At 45.8% G+C, this 19,510-nt stretch overlaps 1 protein-coding gene across 1 annotated transcript in view; it reads right to left on the bottom strand.

Annotated features, from left to right (window-relative positions):
• The window catches only part of LOC126106664 (uncharacterized), a 205,609-nt gene that overhangs the window by 46,874 nt on the left and 139,225 nt on the right, over positions 1–19,510 (bottom strand). The window contains exons 4-5 of the mRNA XM_049913029.1: positions 17,299–17,550; positions 10,844–11,236 (exon numbers count right to left, since the gene is read on the bottom strand). Of these exons, the coding sequence (XP_049768986.1) occupies positions 10,844–11,236; positions 17,299–17,550 (645 nt within the window). The remainder of the gene's footprint in view (positions 1–10,843; positions 11,237–17,298; positions 17,551–19,510) is intronic.

Raw genomic sequence — 19,510 nt, 5'->3', positions numbered from 1 at the left:
CTCAGTATTAAAGGTATGAGACTGGGTCACGAGTAGTGCCTGCACAGCACAACATTTACCTCTGAAAGGCAAAGGTTGCAGGTTCTAATCCCAATTCAGCTTTCAGTTCTAATCTCATAGCACACACACCAGCGTAGAGTGAAGTAATCCCCTAACCTAAATGTAAGCCATTGCTCCATAATAACCTTTCTGCTTCACATACTAGACCGCAAGTTATGTGGGAGAACGTTTGTGTAGTTGGGTAGCTAGGACATATGGTATATGTTATGTGGGAAGAATTAAAGCTATGAGCATGGGTGGTAAGTCATGTCTGGGTGGCAGAGTCAGAAGGGCATTTTCGGGTGAAAGGCCCAGTTCGAGTCCTGGTCTGGCACAATTTTAACCTAACAGGAAGTTTCAAATCAGCACACCCTCTTCTGGAGAAAGACAATATTCACAAATCCGACTGGCATGCTGTCGTGTGTGATCCGCGTAAGTGCTGGCTGGAGGCTACTGAAGATATAATTACATGAGCCAGAAATTAAACAGTGTCTAGTAAGTGCCCTCCGCCACACACCGTTGGGTGGTTTGCGGAGTATAAATGTAGATGTAGATGTAGAAGAGCCGTGATTGCGGTTGAAAGCAATCGTAAAGCTAAAATTTACCTCCAGTTGGATCTGTTACATGTTATTACTAGGGTTAACTTTGATCGCTGAAAAGATCGTAATTAATGCATCTTATTTTGTACTATCCCTGAATGATTACAGCCAGCCATTAGGTTCAGCTATAATTTCATGACGAAAGTCATGCTGCAGTGAAAGTAGTACATGACAGTTTGAAAAGTGTGTAGCATTGAGGCTACGTAATTTTGTACAAGTATGTCTGCTGACATACAAATTGATCTGATAATATCAATAATGTGGGATTTTTATAATTACTCATGAATAATATTTAAAAGGGTCACCATTCTATGCACAACAAAAATCAAATGTACATTAACACTAAGTAATGACCATACAACCGGTATTTAGGTAAAACGCTTGTGCGAAATAGAAAACTGTGGAGTCATGACAAACTATATTACTACCTCTGGTACTTTCATCATTTGAATCTGAGAGGTAACATAAATAGCGTCGCAAAAATTTTCGGCTGTTCAACTAAAATACATACATAATGACATATGACACAGTGTTGCCTAAAAAAAATGGTTCAAATGGCTCGGAGCACTGTGGGACTTAACATCGGAGGTCATCAGTCCCCTAGAACTTAGAACTAGTTAAACCTAACTAACCTAAAGACATTACACATATCTGTGGTGTCACCGCCAGACACCACACTTGCTAGGTGGTAGCCTTTAAATGGGCCGCGGTCCGTTAGTATACGTCGGACCCGCGTGTCGCCACTATCAGTGATTGCAGACCGAGCGCCGCCACACGGCAGGTCTAGAGACACTTCCTAGCACTCGCCCCAGTTGTACAGCCGACTTTGCTAGCGATGGTTCACTGACAAATTACGCTCTCATTTGCCGAGACGATAGTTAGCATAGCCTTCAGCTACGTCATTTGCTACGACCTAGCAAGGCGCCATTACCAGTTACTATTGATGCTGTAAAACATGTACCGTCAAGAGCGATGTTCACCAATTATGGATTAAAGTGCCAGACCTCACGCCAGCCTGCGTGAGCTAAAACGCGTACCTTTCGGCTTCCTGTCATAGTGGGTTGGCTGTCTTGCCAATCCACAACAGTTGGCGATGAGGCCAATTCGCGTTCGTAACTATACTGCCCTGATTTACTTGTGTAATGGCTTCGCCACAATCTCCAGATGTACTGTCCGAATTTTATCGCTTACGGAATCAGCAGACGCAGGCCTTACTGGATGCCCTTGGACAGCTCGTCCAGGGTCAACGTGCAATGCAAAACGATGCGGCGGCCGCCGCTACACCGCTCACGCAGCCACAACACGCAGTTGCACCAACTTTTCGTCCTTTTGATGCTGCACTGGAAAGCTGGACGGAGTGGTCACGCCAATTTGGATTCCATCTCGCCGCCTACAGAATTCAAGGTAATGAGCGGCAGCCTTATCTCCTTTCGTCCGTTGGCGTCCAAAAGTACCGTGTGATAGTCAAATTATTTCCCCGACGCGACGTAGCAACTCTGTCCTACGAAGAAATTTTGTCTGCACTAGATGCATATTTCAAAGAATCAGTCAATGTAGTTGCCAAACGGTATACGTTCTTTTGTACAAAACGTACGGCAGGTCAGACTAATCGGGAGTGGGTTGCAACCTTGCAAGGTCTTACCAGGGATTGTGCTTTTGAGTGTGAATGTGGACTCCCTTATTCAGATACTATGGTGTGTGATGCAATTGCACAGAACGTTTCTGATGTTCGTATAAGGGAACAGATTTTGAAACTAGTCAATCCCTCCCTTCAACAAGTGATGGACATAGTGGATCGGCAGGACACACTTGACTTTTCTCAGGAATCATTTGTAACTTCGCCACCCGTGTGTCAGGTTAACCGACCCGCCGGGCGAGCTGCACGGAACAGTCAACAGTCCTCGCGCCCGGCCGTGCCAAAGCTGCCTGGCTCTCAGCCACATGTGCCGCGCCAGCACACAGATGCAGTGAAATCATGCCCGCGGTGTGCTACTAGACATTCGCGTGAGAATTGCCCGTCACGCCAGGCTATTTGCTTTTTCTGTAATAAAAAAGGACATGTTCAAAGTGTTTGCCAGAAAAAGCTCCGATCGGAAGCTCAAAACCATTCCAGGCCCTTTGCTTTGCGCCGGAATCGGAATCGAACCATAGATACTCAGGCTCTTGAAACTTCGCCCATGGAAATTCATGTAGTTCATTCCACTCCGCCCAGTGCTACTCTCTCTAACAGTGACTGTGTTCGTCCTACAAATAGTGTGCGTCGACATCGCCAGCACTCCCGTCAGGTCACAAGTAATTTCGTACCAGTGTCAGTTCACACAGCACGAGACAGTTGCTCTTGTTGTCAGCAGGACAATAAACTTTTTGTGGACTTGGACATTAACGGCAAAGTGATACCATTCCAGCTCGATACCGGAGCTGCAGCTTCACTGATCAATCACGACACGTACAAACAGCTGGGCACACCTCCGTTGCGTGCAGCAAATGTTAAGATAAGTAGTTATTCAGGACAAGCAATCCCTGTGTTGGACAGTGCAGCCTTCTTGCAACATACAAGGGACAAACAAAACTTGTGTCATTTTACGTCCTTCGTTCTTCTTCTGCAGTGAACTTGTTTGGTTTCGATTTATTTCAGTTGTTTAACTTGTCTATAGTAAATCAGGTGCTATCAGTGAACCAGACTGTGCCTTCAGACAGTGTTTCTCGTCTATGTGAAGAATTTGCAGACATTTTTGCACCGGGCCTCGGTTGCGCTAAGAACTATAAAGCACATTTGGAACTGAAGGTAAACGCGCAACCGAAATTTTTCAGAGCGCGCAATGTTCCCCACGCATTGCGTGATGAGGTCGCAAAAACGTTACACGATTTGGAATCACAAGGTGTAATTGAACGTGTGCGGGCTTCTCTCTGGGCATCACCCTTAGTAATTTTGCAAAAACCTTCCGGAAAATTGAGACTTTGCATGGACTTCAAGGCAACAGTGAATCCACAACTAGTGACTGCAAGTTTTCCTTTACCCCGCCCGGAAGATCTTTTTGACAAACTGTGCCCGGGTAAAGATTTTTCGAAGTTGGACCTAGCAGATGTGTACTTGCAAATATCGGTGGACGAAGAATCCCAGCGCGTTTTGGTGGTTAACACGCATCTTGGTTTGTATCGATTCAAACGACTGCCATTCGGGTGTGCATCAGCCCCTGCATTGTTTCAGCAATATCTACAAACTGTTTGTGCGTCAGTCCCTACTGCAGCAAACTATCTGGACGATATTGTGATCTCCGGAAAGACGGAAGAAGAACACTTAGCCAATCTCCGAACATTATTTTAGGTCTTGCAACAAAATGGTCTTCGCTTGCGGAAGGACAAACGTGTGTTTTTTGCTCGTGACTTGCTATATCTGGGACATGTACTTAATGCCCAAGGCATACATCCCAGTCCAGAGCACCTCCGTGCCATACAAGATTTGCCTTCGCCGCAGAATTTGAAGCAGCTACAGAGTATGCTGGGAAAAATTAATTATTATCATCGCTATGTGCGACACGCCTCTTCCATTTCAGCTCCGCTTCATCGCTTACGCCGTAAAGTGTTCCTTTCCTCTGGAGGACGGAATGCGAAAGCGCCTTTCGCCAGTTGAAATCAGCGTTGCTTTCCAATACTTGCCTTACGCCATTCGATCCCCAGAAGCCCCTTTTGTTGATGGTGGATGCATCGGATTTTGGGATCGGTGCTCTGCTTGCGCACAAAGATGGTTCGCACGATCGCCCTATTGCCTTTGCGTCCAAATTGCTCTCGTCTGCGCAACGAAATTATTCACCGATCGAGAAAGAAGCATTGGCTCTCGTATTTGGTGTTACAAAGTTTCATGATTTCTTGTATGGTCGTCACTTTACCATCATCACAGACCACAAACCTTTGACATCGCTTTTTCATCCGACCAAGCCTGTACCTCCACGTATAGCGCAGAAATTCATTCGATGGTCTATTTTCCTCTCGCAGTACCGCTACGATATCTTGTATCGGTCCACTGCTAAGCACGGAAACGCCGATGCGTTGTCCCGTTTGCCTGTTGCTGAGGATAGAGCATTCGATTCCTCCGAACTTGCTTGCATGTTCATTGATTCGGAAACCGATGACGTGGTCGAATCGTTTCCGATTATTTTCGTCGGCTCGCTACGGCCACAGCTGCCGACCCTGTCCTTGCTACCATTCTGCGTTTTCTTGCTACGCAGTGGCCCTTGTCAAAGTCACGGATCGGGGATCCGTTGGTTCGTCGATTTTTTGCTCACAAGGAGAGACTTTTTGTACGACGTGGTATTTTGTTGTTGCGTTCAGATAATGATCAGTCCAGGGTCGTGGTTCCACGTTCGTTACAGTCCTCTGTCTTACGGCTTCTCCACCAAGGACATTAGGTTATAGTGAGAACGAAACAACTTGCTCGTCAGCACTGTACTTGGTCCGGAATCGATGCAGCGATTACGAATATGTGCTCTTCTTGCATGGTGTGTGCCGAACAACAATCAGCACCACCGCGGAAATTCTTTGCATGGCCAAAAGCCACTTCCCCTTGGCAACGCTTACACATCGATTTTGCTGGTCCATTCTGGAATGCTCGATGGTTGGTTGTGGTAGATTCATTCAGTAATTTTCCTTTTGTTGTCCGGATGTCTTCCACGACGTCTTCTGCCACCATCCAAGCGTTATCCGCTATCATTTGCATTGAAGGTCTTCCACAGACTATTGTTTCCGACAGTGGCCCACAATTCGTGTCCGCAGAATTTCAGTCATTCTGCAAGGCCAATGGTATTCATCTGACGTCCGCGCCGTTTTCGCCACGGTTTAACGGTGCCGCTGAACGTTTGGTCCGGATTTTCAAGTCCCAGATGTTGAAGTTGAAAGAGTCTCATTCTCGGGAGGACGCGTTATTGCTCTTTTTGTCCTCGTATCGCTCTCAGCCCCGAGATGGTCGTTCGCCGGTCGAGTTGCTCCACGGTCGCCCTCATCGAACCTTGATGTCTTTGCTACATCCGCCGCATCAGGTTCCTGTGCAGCGGCAGACACCTGCTTTTGCCCCAGGCGATCTTGTCTACTACCGCAACTATCGAGGTTCACGGCGTTGGCTCGAAGGGCGCATTCTTTGCTGCCTCGGCCGCACTATGTATCTGGTTTTGGGGGCCTCTGGTGAGGTGCGTCGGCATCTCAATCAGCTGCGCCTCTGTCGTCGCACGGGATCTGCCGCTCCCCGTCTGCTTTCAGCGACGGTGCCGTCGGGTCAGCGCCCTGGGGACCCATCTACTGGCTCGCCTCAGCCCAGGTGTTACCGACGCTGCCTTCCATTTTGCCCCATGGCGACGCGCCGCCGCCGCCGCCGCCTGTTCGCCCACCGGCGACGCCCGCAGTGGACGCGTCGCTGCAACCGCCGGGCGCCTCCCTGGGTCACGCGCCGCCGATCGCTTCCCGTGACCAATTGTCCTCCGCCATGGAACTCTTGCCCGCTCCGGACCATATGTCGTCTTCGACCGTCGGGTGCCCCGGCCCGATGGAGGTCGACCCTTCGGCCCCTCCTGTCTCTCTACGGGCGCATACACCGCATGTTGGCGTGCACCTGAAGCAGGTTTTCAGGCGTTTCCTAGCTCCCCTCGGTCCGAATGGCAGGGTGCGGGTGGCACAGCCTCGCCTGTTGTTAGGCTCCCCACCTCGTCGCATACGTCAACATGGGGTCCTCCCCACGGCGGGCGGAAGCCTTATGCCACAACCGTCCGCCGATTTGCGGGGGAGGAATGTGGCGTAACCGCCAGACACCACACTTGCTAGGTGGTAGCCTTTAAATCGGCCGCGGTCCGTTAGTATACGTCGGACCCGCGTGTCGCCACTATCAGTGATTGCAGACCGAGCGCCGCCACACGGCAGGTCTAGAGACACTTCCTAGCACTCGCCCCAGTTGTACAGCCGACTTTGCTAGCGATGGTTCACTGACAAATTACGCTCTCATTTGCCGAGACGATAGTTAGCATAGCCTTCAGCTACGTCATTTGCTACGACCTAGCAAGGCGCCATTACCAGTTACTATTGATGCTGTAAAACATGTACCGTCAAGAGCGATGGTCACCAATTATGGATTAAAGTTAAGTATTCCAGCAGCTACGTACTTTTTTTACTAGTCTCAATTCCTTTAACTGTGACAGACCTCACGCCAGCCTGCGTGAGCTAAAACGCGTGCCTTTTGGCTTCCTGTCATAGTGGCTTGGCTGTCTTGCGAATCCACAACAATATCCATGCCAGAGGCAGGATTCGAACCTGCGACCGTGGCAATCACGCGGTTCCTGACTGAAGCGCCTAGAACCGCTCGTTGCCTCAAGTACTGCCTTGCTCGTTTACTCATAACCACTTTCTACATAAAAATACAATTGTTAAGCATGAATTACAGTGAGAGACACTTAGAGAATTTTAACAAAGTTGTTTATTTCACTCCGCAGTCAGTGAAATAAGCAATAGAATGTATTCACTGTGGAAGAAGATGCTTGCTGTATTAAACCTTGCTATACATCCCGGAGAGATGAGAATACATGATAGCTGCCAAATGCGTTGCAGCAATCTGTACTTTTATTGTCATTAGTGTGAGTGATATAAAGGCACAAACTGGATGCAGTGTGGATGAATGACAGCGTTCAAATTGCGATACATACATCTCACGACAAAATAGTACACATTCAGGATGTCTACAACTTCAATTAAAATACTATCTACTTCCAAATATGCCACATCAAACTGTAAAGCTTGCTGCTATCTTCGCATGACATCAAAGATTCTAATCAACAGGTACACGTACGACAGACTGAGAAGAAACATACAGTCTCATCACATTATCTTACAAACATGTTGTTGCTGATTTAAAGAATCCATGGCAAGTTACTTTAAGGATATACAGTAATAGTGTTCACACATATGAAACATACCAAACGTGAATGACTTCAAAACAAGGAAATATAATGCAAAATTTAAGTTCTACATAATTATATGGTCCATCTTTGATTTTATTTCCTGTCCATTGACAAGGTCAGATCTTTGTAAAACTCATGGTTGTATTCAGTCAGATCAGAGCATGTTGCCAGTGTGCCAACTGCAATTCCATTTGGGAAAAATCTAGAGGAATTTACAATTCCAGGAATAGCCCTTCATTCAAATTAAACATGTGACTATGCATTTTGAATTGTACGCTTCATTCCTCCCAAACGAACACAACTGGCAGTAACATATTTTTACATCTTCTTATTCTTGTTCCTCTTCTCCTTCTTCTTTTTCTTATTTTTTAGCATATGAACAGGAGGACAATGCTGTTGCTCTACACTGTCATTGCAGTTACTTCACAAGCCAATGGTGGCTCAATGACAAGAGGGTAACAGAATCCTGTAGGAGAAAACGAACTTGCTGTGGAGGTTGATCTTTGGGAAACAGATCGTTCGAAACCTTGTAGAGATGTGCACGGCAAATTACTCAGCCCACAGCTCATGCAAGTGGTTAACGACTGAACACACAATAACAGCACTCAGCCGAATTGCAGGGCAAGGTCTTCAGTGGTTGAATTTGGCATAAACACTGATCCACTTGGCTTACAGTTGCCAGAGATGTAAACGCTTCACCTGCCACCATTAGAATGTCCACTGGCTGGAGTATGATATCTCTCCGCCGTGAAAAGGCCATGCAGGGCCGAAAATGGTCATTCGCGGACTGCAAAAACCAGACGAGGTCCGACCACCGAAGGAGGCAATGTCGGTGCCACCTGCTCTGCCAGAAAGGTGTGGGGATATGGAGGCTGGGGCAGTGGCGGATCCACTGGTGACAGCGAGGACGAGTGCATCCACGTCAGGGAAAGGGGAAAGAAGTAGAAAGGGGGGCAGTTCGAAATCCATCGATTCCAGCTCAGTAGGCAGAGGCATGAGCCATAATAAGGACACAGGCTGGAGGCGATGGGACTATAGCTACGCTGTGGATCGGGATGGAATGGAAGGTGTGCTTCCACAAGTGGGAGCCGACCTCTGGAACAACCTTGTGACCAGTCTTGCCACTCAGCTCACCAGAAAGCGGCAATGATGAGACCCCATCAGGGCATGGGAGCAACTGATTTGCATGACGGATCAGCTGCTGTCTGACAGTATCCACCACCAGGAAATGCCGACCTTGTGGCGCACCGTGACTCTCGGCAGCCACCCCTATCACTGGCCGAAAGACCAAGCCAAAATAACAACCTTGGAGGGAAACATGGCAGGACACAATGCTCCACGATTAGATACTCAGGCTGCAAAATATTCAAGGACCCTCTGGCAGACTGCATAAAAAAAAAAAACACACAAACATAGAACAGAACCTCATACATGGAAAAAATTATTTAAAAATGGCATAGTACAAGGAAGCACACACATGCACATGAGAATCTTTTCCCAAAATGCGTTATGTAAAATATGAATAAGGGAAAAAGGGACTGGTACCAGAAAAGTTGTTTATAAACAAACCCATTATGTTCACAGTCGTGGGCTTTCGAAAAAACAAAGAAAACTATGATGGACAAAAGCAGAAACAAAAGTTGATGTAGAAGAGATAAGAGATCCAGTATTAGAACAAAATTTAAAAGAGCTTTGGAAGACGTAAGGAGAAGGGACAGATAACACCCAATCAGTATTTCTAAAATCATTTGAGGAAGTGGCAACAAAATGATTATTTATGTTGGCGAATAGAATACCATCTGACTTTTACAAAAACACCATCCACACAGTTCTGAAGATTGCAACAGCTGACAAGTGCGAGACTTATCACAGAATTAGTTTAACAGCTCATGCAACCAATTTGCTAACAAGAAACACAGAAGAATGGAAAAGAAAAATAAGGATGTGTTAGCTAGTCATCAGTTTGGCTTTAGGAAAGGTCAAAGCACCAGAGGGACAGTTCCAACACTGCGGTCGGTAACGGAAGTAAGACCAAAGAAACGTCAAGACACGTTCATTTGTTGACCTGGAAAAAGCATTCGACAGTGATAAATCTGATCACAAACATTAATCTGCTTCGCATGTAATGTTTCGAGGAGCTGATGGAAATTGTAATGGTCGCCTAGTCGTAGATATTGCTAATTGCTATAATCGCACTATTTCACTCCCATTTACGGAGCTTGTTAGCACTTGATGTTAGGTTGGCGCCATTAAAATGCATTGTGTTGTTGTAATCGCTGCTACTTGCTGGATTGCTGCCGTGTCTCGATGCTGATGCTGGCTCTAAATCTGGTTGTCTAGGGTTAAAAACATGAGGTCCCGTGTTTTTTATGTGCTTTTGATGATAAAGAACGAGCGAAACCAACAAATATGTAAACTTCAATTATTTATTTCTCTGGTGGCCATCTTAATTCCACTGTCCACCAAAGACCATGACACAACACAAAGTAGTACTTCCTTTACATTTTCTTTGCATTGTTTATCCACCTCAAACAATAACACACAAACACACTTTACCAAAGTGACATTCCGCCTGCGTCCCGACCCTTCTTGCTGCTTGTATTTATAACATTGTCAAAGAACTACTAAAAAGAGATATAGTTTATAAGTCACATGTACATCTGTTATCATAATTTGTACAGAAAAGTTATTAGTTTGCATCGAGTGACATAATTTAACATGTTATTAAAATGACAGACAGATTTGTTGACTTGACAGAATAATTCTTTGTTACAAAAAGGCCGTTTTTTAGAAGTTTGTCAATTGACTTCTCTAATTTGCATAAATAAGTAAATAACATGAATTATTAAGAATTACATTGGTTTTCGTCTAAAATAGGATCGATTACGTGAATACTGAGTGAAAACGCTCCTAGTGAACAAATAGGTTTCACTGGGTGATTTTTATTTAAGGAGATCCAAAATACCTAAGTTGGCCACTATTTTTCGTACTTCATATTAATTATTTAAGATGAACTTACATGATGACATTTGCTGTATCAGTGATCAAGTGATATAAACTTTTGTGTGGGTCAGTTATTCAGTATAATTTAATGGGTTGACTGTTTATGGAGACATGTTATGCAATCATTGTTAACATACACAATAACTTTTCTATAATCATAAATACTCGTTAAACTGGTTGAATTTGGAGGGTATCGCATACTTCGGTAAAGTAAAGCCTTTAATATGTTTCGTTACAAAATGCACAAGAAGTATATAACATACGAACCTGTTTCAGTAATGAAGTCACCTTCGACGGCTTTATCTGTGAAGCCCATCAGGTAGAGTTGGATTTTCGGCTGTAAGAGGCTCAGCACTGCCTCGGCGCGGCGCGACGTGTCGGCGACGGCGAGCGTCGCATTCTCGGAGCGGCACGCACTGGCTGCCGCCTCGTGGGCCCTCAGCTCCGTGTGCACCTTGTAGAAGCGGCCGGCGTCTTCGATCCACACGTAGCTGTCCGGTACGCCCACCGAAAGCCGGCGCTCACAGAAAAACGGCGCAGGGTTCTGGCAGGACACGACGCCCGTGGATCCGTCTCTGTCCAAGATGACGCAGTTCTCGTCGTCTGCACTGTCAGTGTGGGGCCGACTAGGCAGTGATGGCAGACCCGACACGGGACGACCTGGTGCAGCACGGGAGTGTCGGTAAGGTACAGGCTTACGCCAGACAAAAACGTTGATCATAACGTAAGTACTGCAACAGACATTACAATCGAACCAGAAAATGAACTTGGGCATAAGCCTAGCAGCCAAACGACATTTTAGAAGCTAACGTACATTAAAGTACAGGGTGATTCAAAAAGAATACCACAACTTTAGGAATTTAAAACTCTGCAACGACAAAAGGCAGAGCTAAGCACTATCTGTCGGCGAATTAAGGGAGCTATAAAGTTTCATTTAGTTGTACATTTGTTCGCTTGAGGCGCTGTTGACTAGGCGTCAGCGTCAGTTGATGCTAAGATGGCGACCGCTCAACAGAAAGCTTTTTGTGTTATTGAGTACAGCAGAAGTGAATCGGCGAGAATCCGCGGGAAACAACTCAGTATGAACGTGACTCGCCTAAGGTGAACGTTTTCTGTGCCATTTCAGCCAATAAAGTTTTTGGTCCCTTTTTCTTCGAAGGTGCTACTGTAACTGGACTACAGTATCTGGAGATGTTAGAGAATTGGCTGTTCCCTCAGCTCGAACAAGAAGCACAACAATTCATATTTCAGCAGGATGGAGCGCCACCACATTGGCACTTATCTGTCCGTAACTACCTGAACGTTAACTAACCGAGGCGATGGATCGGCCGCCAGGCAGCCCGTGACAGAGGACTTCATCACTGGCCTCCAAGAAGCTCTCATCTTACCCCCTGCGATTTTTTCTTATGGGGGTATGTTAAGGATATGGTGTTTCGGCCACCTCTCCCAGCCACCATTGATGATTTGAAACGAGAAATAACAGCAGCTATCCAAACTGTTACGCCTGATATGCTACAGAGAGTGTGGAACGAGTTGGAGTATCGGGTTGATATTGCTCGAGTGTCTTGAGGGGGCCATATTGAACATCTGTGTACTTGTTTTTGAGTGAAAAAAAAAACCTTTTTAAATACTCTTTGTAATGATGTATAACAGAAAGTTATATTATGTTTCTTTCATTAAATACACATTTTTTAAAGTTGTGGTATTCTTTTTGAATCACCCTGTACTTCAGTAACAATTTTACTTCACACTGTTTTGCCGAGATCATTCGTTGAGAAAATTAAAACACCGTGACAAAATACTAAGATATTTGTCACACGCATCACAGAATTTGTGAAGTGATACTAGATAAACTACATATCATTACATTCTATGTCTTCATTGGCGCTTAACTGGTGTACAGCTAAATTTCTCCTCGATCCGGGGAAAACACGACACAAATATGTGAAATGTAGGGGGACATGACCCATGTGTCAAATTTATGCTTCCCAGAGGAGCTGTTGTTTTATCTGCAGTGGGGTTACTAGCTTTATCACGTGCAATAATGAAACCCATCGGCGGCAGTCCCATTCGTCAGATACAGGTTTTCATCCTGACCTCTCATTCCCGCTGTGCGTTCACCACGAAATTTCTTTTGTGTCCCATATTATGGGTAACGTGATATTGTTGGCAGAGATGTTCACTTTGAGCTTCTGCTTCACAGGAAATTTCTAATTTTCCTACTTTATGGAACCCTGCCCTGTCTTACCTGCCTAAATATGAAAGTCATCCACCCATACGAATGCATACCTGACATCTATAGTTTTCATAGTATCCACTCCACATTGATACACCAACCGGTTTTTGTGGTTATATTGGAAATACAGCAGTCACTGTTGCAAAGTTATTTTTATGTAGAAGTAACACGCTTCGCCATGGTTAGGCACCATCAGATTATATAAAACTGTCACATGAAATTCAATTCACTGGCTACCTAAGTTCAAACTCGACCACATACACTTATGACCATCTGGATGAAAATCGAGCGAGTCACCAGAATTCCAGTGCCGTTGCCAGTTCGACCAGCTAGCTGATTGTCATCTACACCAATTTGATGTACGCATGTGCTCTATTTGCTGCTTCAGCGGTTCAAAGGTCCGCATCGCTCCTTTTAGTAATTCCGATGGGATTTTCCGCCAGACTGTTTCATGTGTATGTGCTTGACATAGAGCTTTGATAGCCAGCACAATAAACTTTATTTTACAGTTTTACCTAGTCTGATGGTGCCTAACCACAGCAAAACACATTATTTTTAAATAAAAACAACTTTGCAACCGTGACTGTTCCATTTCGAGCCTAACTGTAATTTTCTTATTTGTACGCAAGATATGCTGCAACTTTATTACAGTTCTCTGAGATACTGAGATAACTGTACTCCTTTTTGTGACAGTCATACAGTCAACGGTCATACTTCTCCACATACCATCAACAGAATTCTATTCCATTCGTGTGACATGGCGATCCACAGTGGAGAACCGCCATAATCTCTGCCTCAGTCCTGTCGGTAACACGCCAAAATGCCATCATGACGCACCGTACACGGAGTGTGAGCACATTCCAGTGAAGCCGCTAGTTTCAGGCTATTCTCCTTCGTGTGACACATAGTGAAACTATAAAATATCCTCCTGGGTCTCCGAAACACACGAATATGAGAAATAGACATTCTGAATACCATCCTACATTTTTACTAAGAAGGTATTGGACTAGCTGTTAATGTTATCATGAAGTCTACCTGTTTTAGTATCATGTGGTCACTGGTATGTTTCTGTATGCTTACATACATCCTAATTGAGCTACTTTTTTCCGATTGTTAACGTTATACCAACAAGTAGTATGAGGTTACTGTTTGGTTCATATAGAGCTGATGGCGGTTGAGAGCTGTGTACCAATGGTCTGTCTGAATTGGGTTCTCATGCGCAGTGAACATCCGTCGAGTCAATTTCAGGCTAACAATCGTGCAAGCTTCATGCTGAGAAGTTACTGTACCTTACTGTTGCCAATTATGTTTAAACACGTTAACAGTTAGAGCACAGTTACTTTGCCCAAAGGTAAGAAATATTTGGTACATCAAACACTTAGAGAAGGTAACAGATGTATTACATGAAGTGATAAGTAATTCGCTCATTAAAGTTTTCTTATAGACGGTACTACTGAAATACAGAATGGGAGAGAATCTGACTGACTGGGAGCTCCTCGAGTCGTAACATTATGTATACGTGCAGAGACTTTGGCTCTTCGAGAATAGAACACAGTCTCACTTGTGTTAGCCCTAGCATGTGTACCACAACAGATTGCCATTACCAGTATTTACGATATTTAAATAATCAGAGAAGAGAGAATACACAAGCCCTCGGCCTTACAGCAGGATTGCAGTGTTTACATACCTCAGCATTTCGACGAGTGTCATACTTGTTACACCCACTAAGGTGTAAGAAATATACTTCAGCGCACAGTTTGTATTGCTGCAGAAGTGACACTGGCAGTTCACAAAATACAGTAAGTGCCAGTAGCCGGAAGGAACTCAAAGCTAAGACCGTTGTCCAGAGAACCATATCACAAAGAATTCTGGAGCAGAGTAGTTAGCAGCCCTAAGAGACGTCCACGTTAACAGGCAGGCAATGACTGCCCACGAGCGAGAGAACAGCAGCAGAGCACGGCGCGGTACGAAGCGTCGTTGTCTTGAGGACTGGTCTGCTTTGGGGGCAGCCCGTCTTCAGAGGCCGTGCCCTCTCGGTAGTCTCCGATCGCCTTTTGTCAGCCACTTCCAGACTCCTCACCATCCCATGCATCTTTATTTCTACAGACTCCTCTATTGCGCTTTCCCAACAGGCGCTAGCTGGACGCAGCAACTTGGTGCTCCCAAAATCAAACATACTGCCGAAAGTGACTCTGTACTCTGCCGCTGATGACATCTGTGTTCGTCTGGGGCAAACACACCAAACTTCTCCTCGTAACATTCTGCGAGCCAACACTGCATTTGCCCAGTGTAGCAGCTGTCAGAGGCTGTTACGTTCCACTGCTGCATAGTTTCAGTAGATCCTTCACCGAGTGAAAAATATCTTTCGTCGTCTTTGCTAGAAGCCGGTGGACGGTTTTGATGTCGCACTTTCAAAGAGTCTTCATGATCTCGACTCAGAGTGAACCCATATAGAGTGCTGCTTAAGTGATCCGCAAACTAGGGAGCCTTACCATCCGTGGCATGGTGGGAGGGGGGGGGGGGGGCGGCACTCACGCCATGTCTATAAATGCAGTGAAATTCGCAATATCTTGACACTTCAACATAACCTGACGAGTGTGACACTCACTGAAATGTTTGCATTAAACCTACAGCTCGGAAGTCGTACGATGGCTTTCACAGCACCCACTGTTATTGTAAGTGCAGTTTCTTAGCCACTGCACGATCTCATCCACAGACAAATAAGTGTTTCCCGTTAGTACTGAAACGTGTTACATGCACAAAGGTCAAGTATATGAGTACGGAAGTTTGCAGCAATCTGATGACATCTTTCAACACACCACAGGCTCCGTGGATTTCATGTGATATACACTCCTGGAAATTGAAATAAGAACACCATGAATTCATTGTCCCAGGAAGGGGAAACTTTATTGACACATTCCTGGGGTGAGATACATCACATGATCACACTGACAGAACCACAGGCACATAGACACAGGCAACAGAGCATGCACAATGTCGGCACTAGTACAGTGTATATCCACCTTTCGCAGCAATGCAGGTTGCTATTCTCCCATGGATGCTGGATGTAGTCCTGTGGAACGGCTTGCCATGCCATTTCCACCTGGCGCCTCAGTTGGACCAGCGTTCGTGCTGGACGTGCAGACCGCGTGAGACGACGCTTCATCCAGTCCCAAACATGCTCAATGGGGGACAGATCCGGAGATCTTGCTGGACAGGGTAGTTGACTTACACCTTCTAGAGCACGTTGGGTGGCACGGGATACATGCGGACGTGCATTGTCCTGTTGGAACAGCAAGTTCCCTTGCCGGTCTAGGAATGGTAGAACAATGGGTTCGATGACGGTTTGGATGTACCGTGCACTATTCAGTGTCCCCTCGACGATCACCAGTGGTGTACGGCCAGTGTAGGAGATCGCTCCCCACACCATGATGCCGAGTGTTGGCCCTGTGTGCCTCGGTCGTATGCAGTCCTGATTGTGGCGCTCACCTGCACGGCGCCAAACACGCATACGACCATCATTGGCACCAAGGCAGAAGCGACTCTCATCGCTGAAGACGACACGTCTCCATTCGTCCCTCCATTCACGCCTGTCGCGACACCACTGGAGGCGGGCTGAACGATGTTGGGGCGTGAGCGGAAGACGGCCTAACGGTGTGCGGGACCGTAGCCCAGCTTCATGGAGATGGTTGCGAATGGTCCTCGCCGATACCCCAGGAGCAACAGTGTCCCTAATTTGCTGGGAAGTGGCGGTGCGGTCCCCTACGGCACTGCGTAGGATCCTACGGTCTTGGCGTGCATCCGTGCGTCGCTGCGGTCCGGTCCCAGGTCGACGGGCACGTGCACCTTCCGCCGACCACTGGCGACAACATCGATGTACTGTGGAGACCTCACGCCCCACGTGTTGAGCAATTCGGCGGTACGTCCACCCGGCCTCCAGCATGCCCACTATACGCCCTCGCTCAAAGTCCGTCAACTGCACATACGGTTCACGTCCACGCTGTCGCGGCATGCTACCAGTGTTAAAGACTGCGATGGAGCTCCGTATGCCACGGCAAACTGGCTGACACTGACGGCGGCGGTGCACAAATGCTGCGCAGCTAGCGCCATTGGACGGCCAACACCGCGGTTCCTGGTGTGTCCGCTGTGCCACGCGTGTGATCATTGCTTGTACAGCCCTCTCGCAGTGTCCGGAGCAAGTATGGTGGGTCTGACACACCGGTGTCAATGTGTTCTTTTTTCCATTTCCAGGAGTGTAGTTCACGCAATGTACCATTTTATTTTGATAAAATGTGAAGAAATCTGCGCTGATAGAAAATGTATTCTGCACCCACGCGAAGTGAAAAAATTATAGCCACTCGAGAAAAGACGAATGTACACCAAGGTAAACAATGAAGAACCACGGGATTTGAAACTGCATGTATAAGTATTGTATCGAAACAACAGAAAATCCAAATATACATACTAAAAGTGTGAGCGGTATTACCATGTATGTCTACAAATTGACCCTCTTTGGCTCGATCTGTGATTCCAAGGTAGGCGTACGAAACCCCTTTTACTTTCGCGAAGATCTGCTTCAGCCCGTCGTAGTCGTGGTGGCCTGTCGGGACGGCCAGGTGTGCCCGCTCGTCCTCGCAGGTCTTCTCGGCTGCCGCCCACGGCTTGAAGATGCGGGACAGCCTGACGAGTCCATAGCCGGGCACGTGGTGGTAGCCGCGCGGGATCTCCACCACCTCGGCTGCAACAGCGCAAGTCGCACCAGATCGGATACGCGTCACAGCAGCAGATGACAGTTCTACTGTACACAGAGGCACACGCACTTACCGATTATAGGTACTGAAGACTGTTAACTGTGGGAGAGACTATTAGTTTATTGGGAATGGAGTTTTCCACCCCTATGTGTGGTTTTTGGAGGTGTTAACTAGCGGAAAATTCTCTTCTACGATCCTTCTTGCTTACTTATGGAGTAGACAATAATTTGACGTTGACTCAACAGCCGAAAGAAGCCATATTGCATGAATATTAAGTATACCTTTTGAATAACATGTGCCATCTTCTTTGTACCCGTCCGTGAAACAGTGCTAGCACAAAGAGGCCATTCTACCAGGTGTAGAAGTATGAAACCGGAATTTGGTCGTAATAATTACACATGTATGAGACAGGCGAAATACCCTCAGACTAAAGAATAATATAATAATTCCGATCCCAAAGAAAGCATGTGCTGACAGATGTAAAATTACCGAACTATCAGTTTAATAAGTCACGGATGCAAAATACTAACGCGTATTCTCTACAGACGAATGGAAAAACTGGTAGAAGCTGACCTCGGGGAAGATCAGTTTATGTTCCGTAGAAATGTTGGAACACGTGAGGCAATACTGACCCTACGACTTATCTTAGATTCTAGATTAAGGAAAGGCAAACCTACGTTTCTAGCATTTGTAGACTTAGAGAAAGCTTTTGACAATGTTGACTGGAATACTCTATTTCAAATTCTGAAGGTGGCAGGGGTAAAATACAGGGAGCGAAAGGCTATTTACAATTTGTACAGAAACGAGATGGCAGTTATAAGAGTCGAGGGGAACGAAAGGGAAACAGTGGTTGGGAAGGGAGCGAGACAGGGTTGTAGCCTATCTCCGATGTTATTCAATCTGTATATTGAACAAGCAGTGAAGGAAACAAAAGAAAAATTCGGAGTAGGTATTAAAATCCATGGAGAAGAAATAAAAACTTTGAAGTTCTCCGATGACATTGTAATTCTGTCAGAGACAGCAAACGACTTCGAAGAGCAGTTGAACGGAATGGATAGTGTCTTGAAAGGAGGGTATAAGATGAACATCAACAAAAGCAAAACGAGGATAATGGAATGTAGTAGAATTAAGTCGGGTGATGCTGAGGGAATTAGATTAGGAAATGAGACACTTAAAGTAGTAAAGGAGTTTTGCTATTTGGGGAGCAAAATAACTGATGATTGTCGAAGTAGAGAGGATATCAAATGTAGACTGGCAATGGCAAGGAAAGCGTTTCTGAAGAAGAGAAATTTGTTAACATCGAGTATAGATTTAAGTGTCAGGAACTCGTTTCCGAAAGTATTTGTATGGAGCGTAGCCATGTATGGAAGTGAAACATGGACGATAACTAGTTTGGACAAGAAGAGAATAGAAGCTTTCGAAATGTGGTGCTACAGAAGAATGCTCAAGATTAGATGAGTAGATCATATAACTAATGAGGAGGTATTGAATAGGATTGGGGAGAAGAGAAGTTTGTGGCACAACTTGACAAGAAGAAGGGACCGGTTGGTAGGAAATGTTCTGAGGCATCAAGGGATCACCAATTTAGTATTGGAGGGCAGCGTGGAGGGTAAAAATCGTAGGGGGAGACCAAGAGATGAATACACTAAACAGATTCAGAAGGATGTAGGTTGCAGTAGGTACTGGGAGATTAAGAAGCTTGCACAGGATAGGGTAGAATGGAGAGCTGCATCAAACCAGTCTCAGGACTGAAGACCACAACAACAACAACAATTACACATCTGTTGTTTGAAACTGATAAACAGTACTTTATTCAAAATGATCTCCATTGCTATTTATACGTTTCTCGCACCTATCTGGCAGGCTATGAATGCCACGCCAAACAAACAGTTCTTCGTTTGAAGCGAACCAGTCAGCGAGCTATTTTCGTATATTTTCATACGATCT

The sequence above is a fragment of the Schistocerca cancellata genome, chromosome 10 (assembly GCF_023864275.1).
Source record: "Schistocerca cancellata isolate TAMUIC-IGC-003103 chromosome 10, iqSchCanc2.1, whole genome shotgun sequence".
In the NCBI taxonomy this organism is placed as follows: Eukaryota; Metazoa; Arthropoda; class Insecta; order Orthoptera; family Acrididae; genus Schistocerca; species Schistocerca cancellata.
This window is presented reverse-complemented; position numbering and strand designations above follow the sequence as displayed.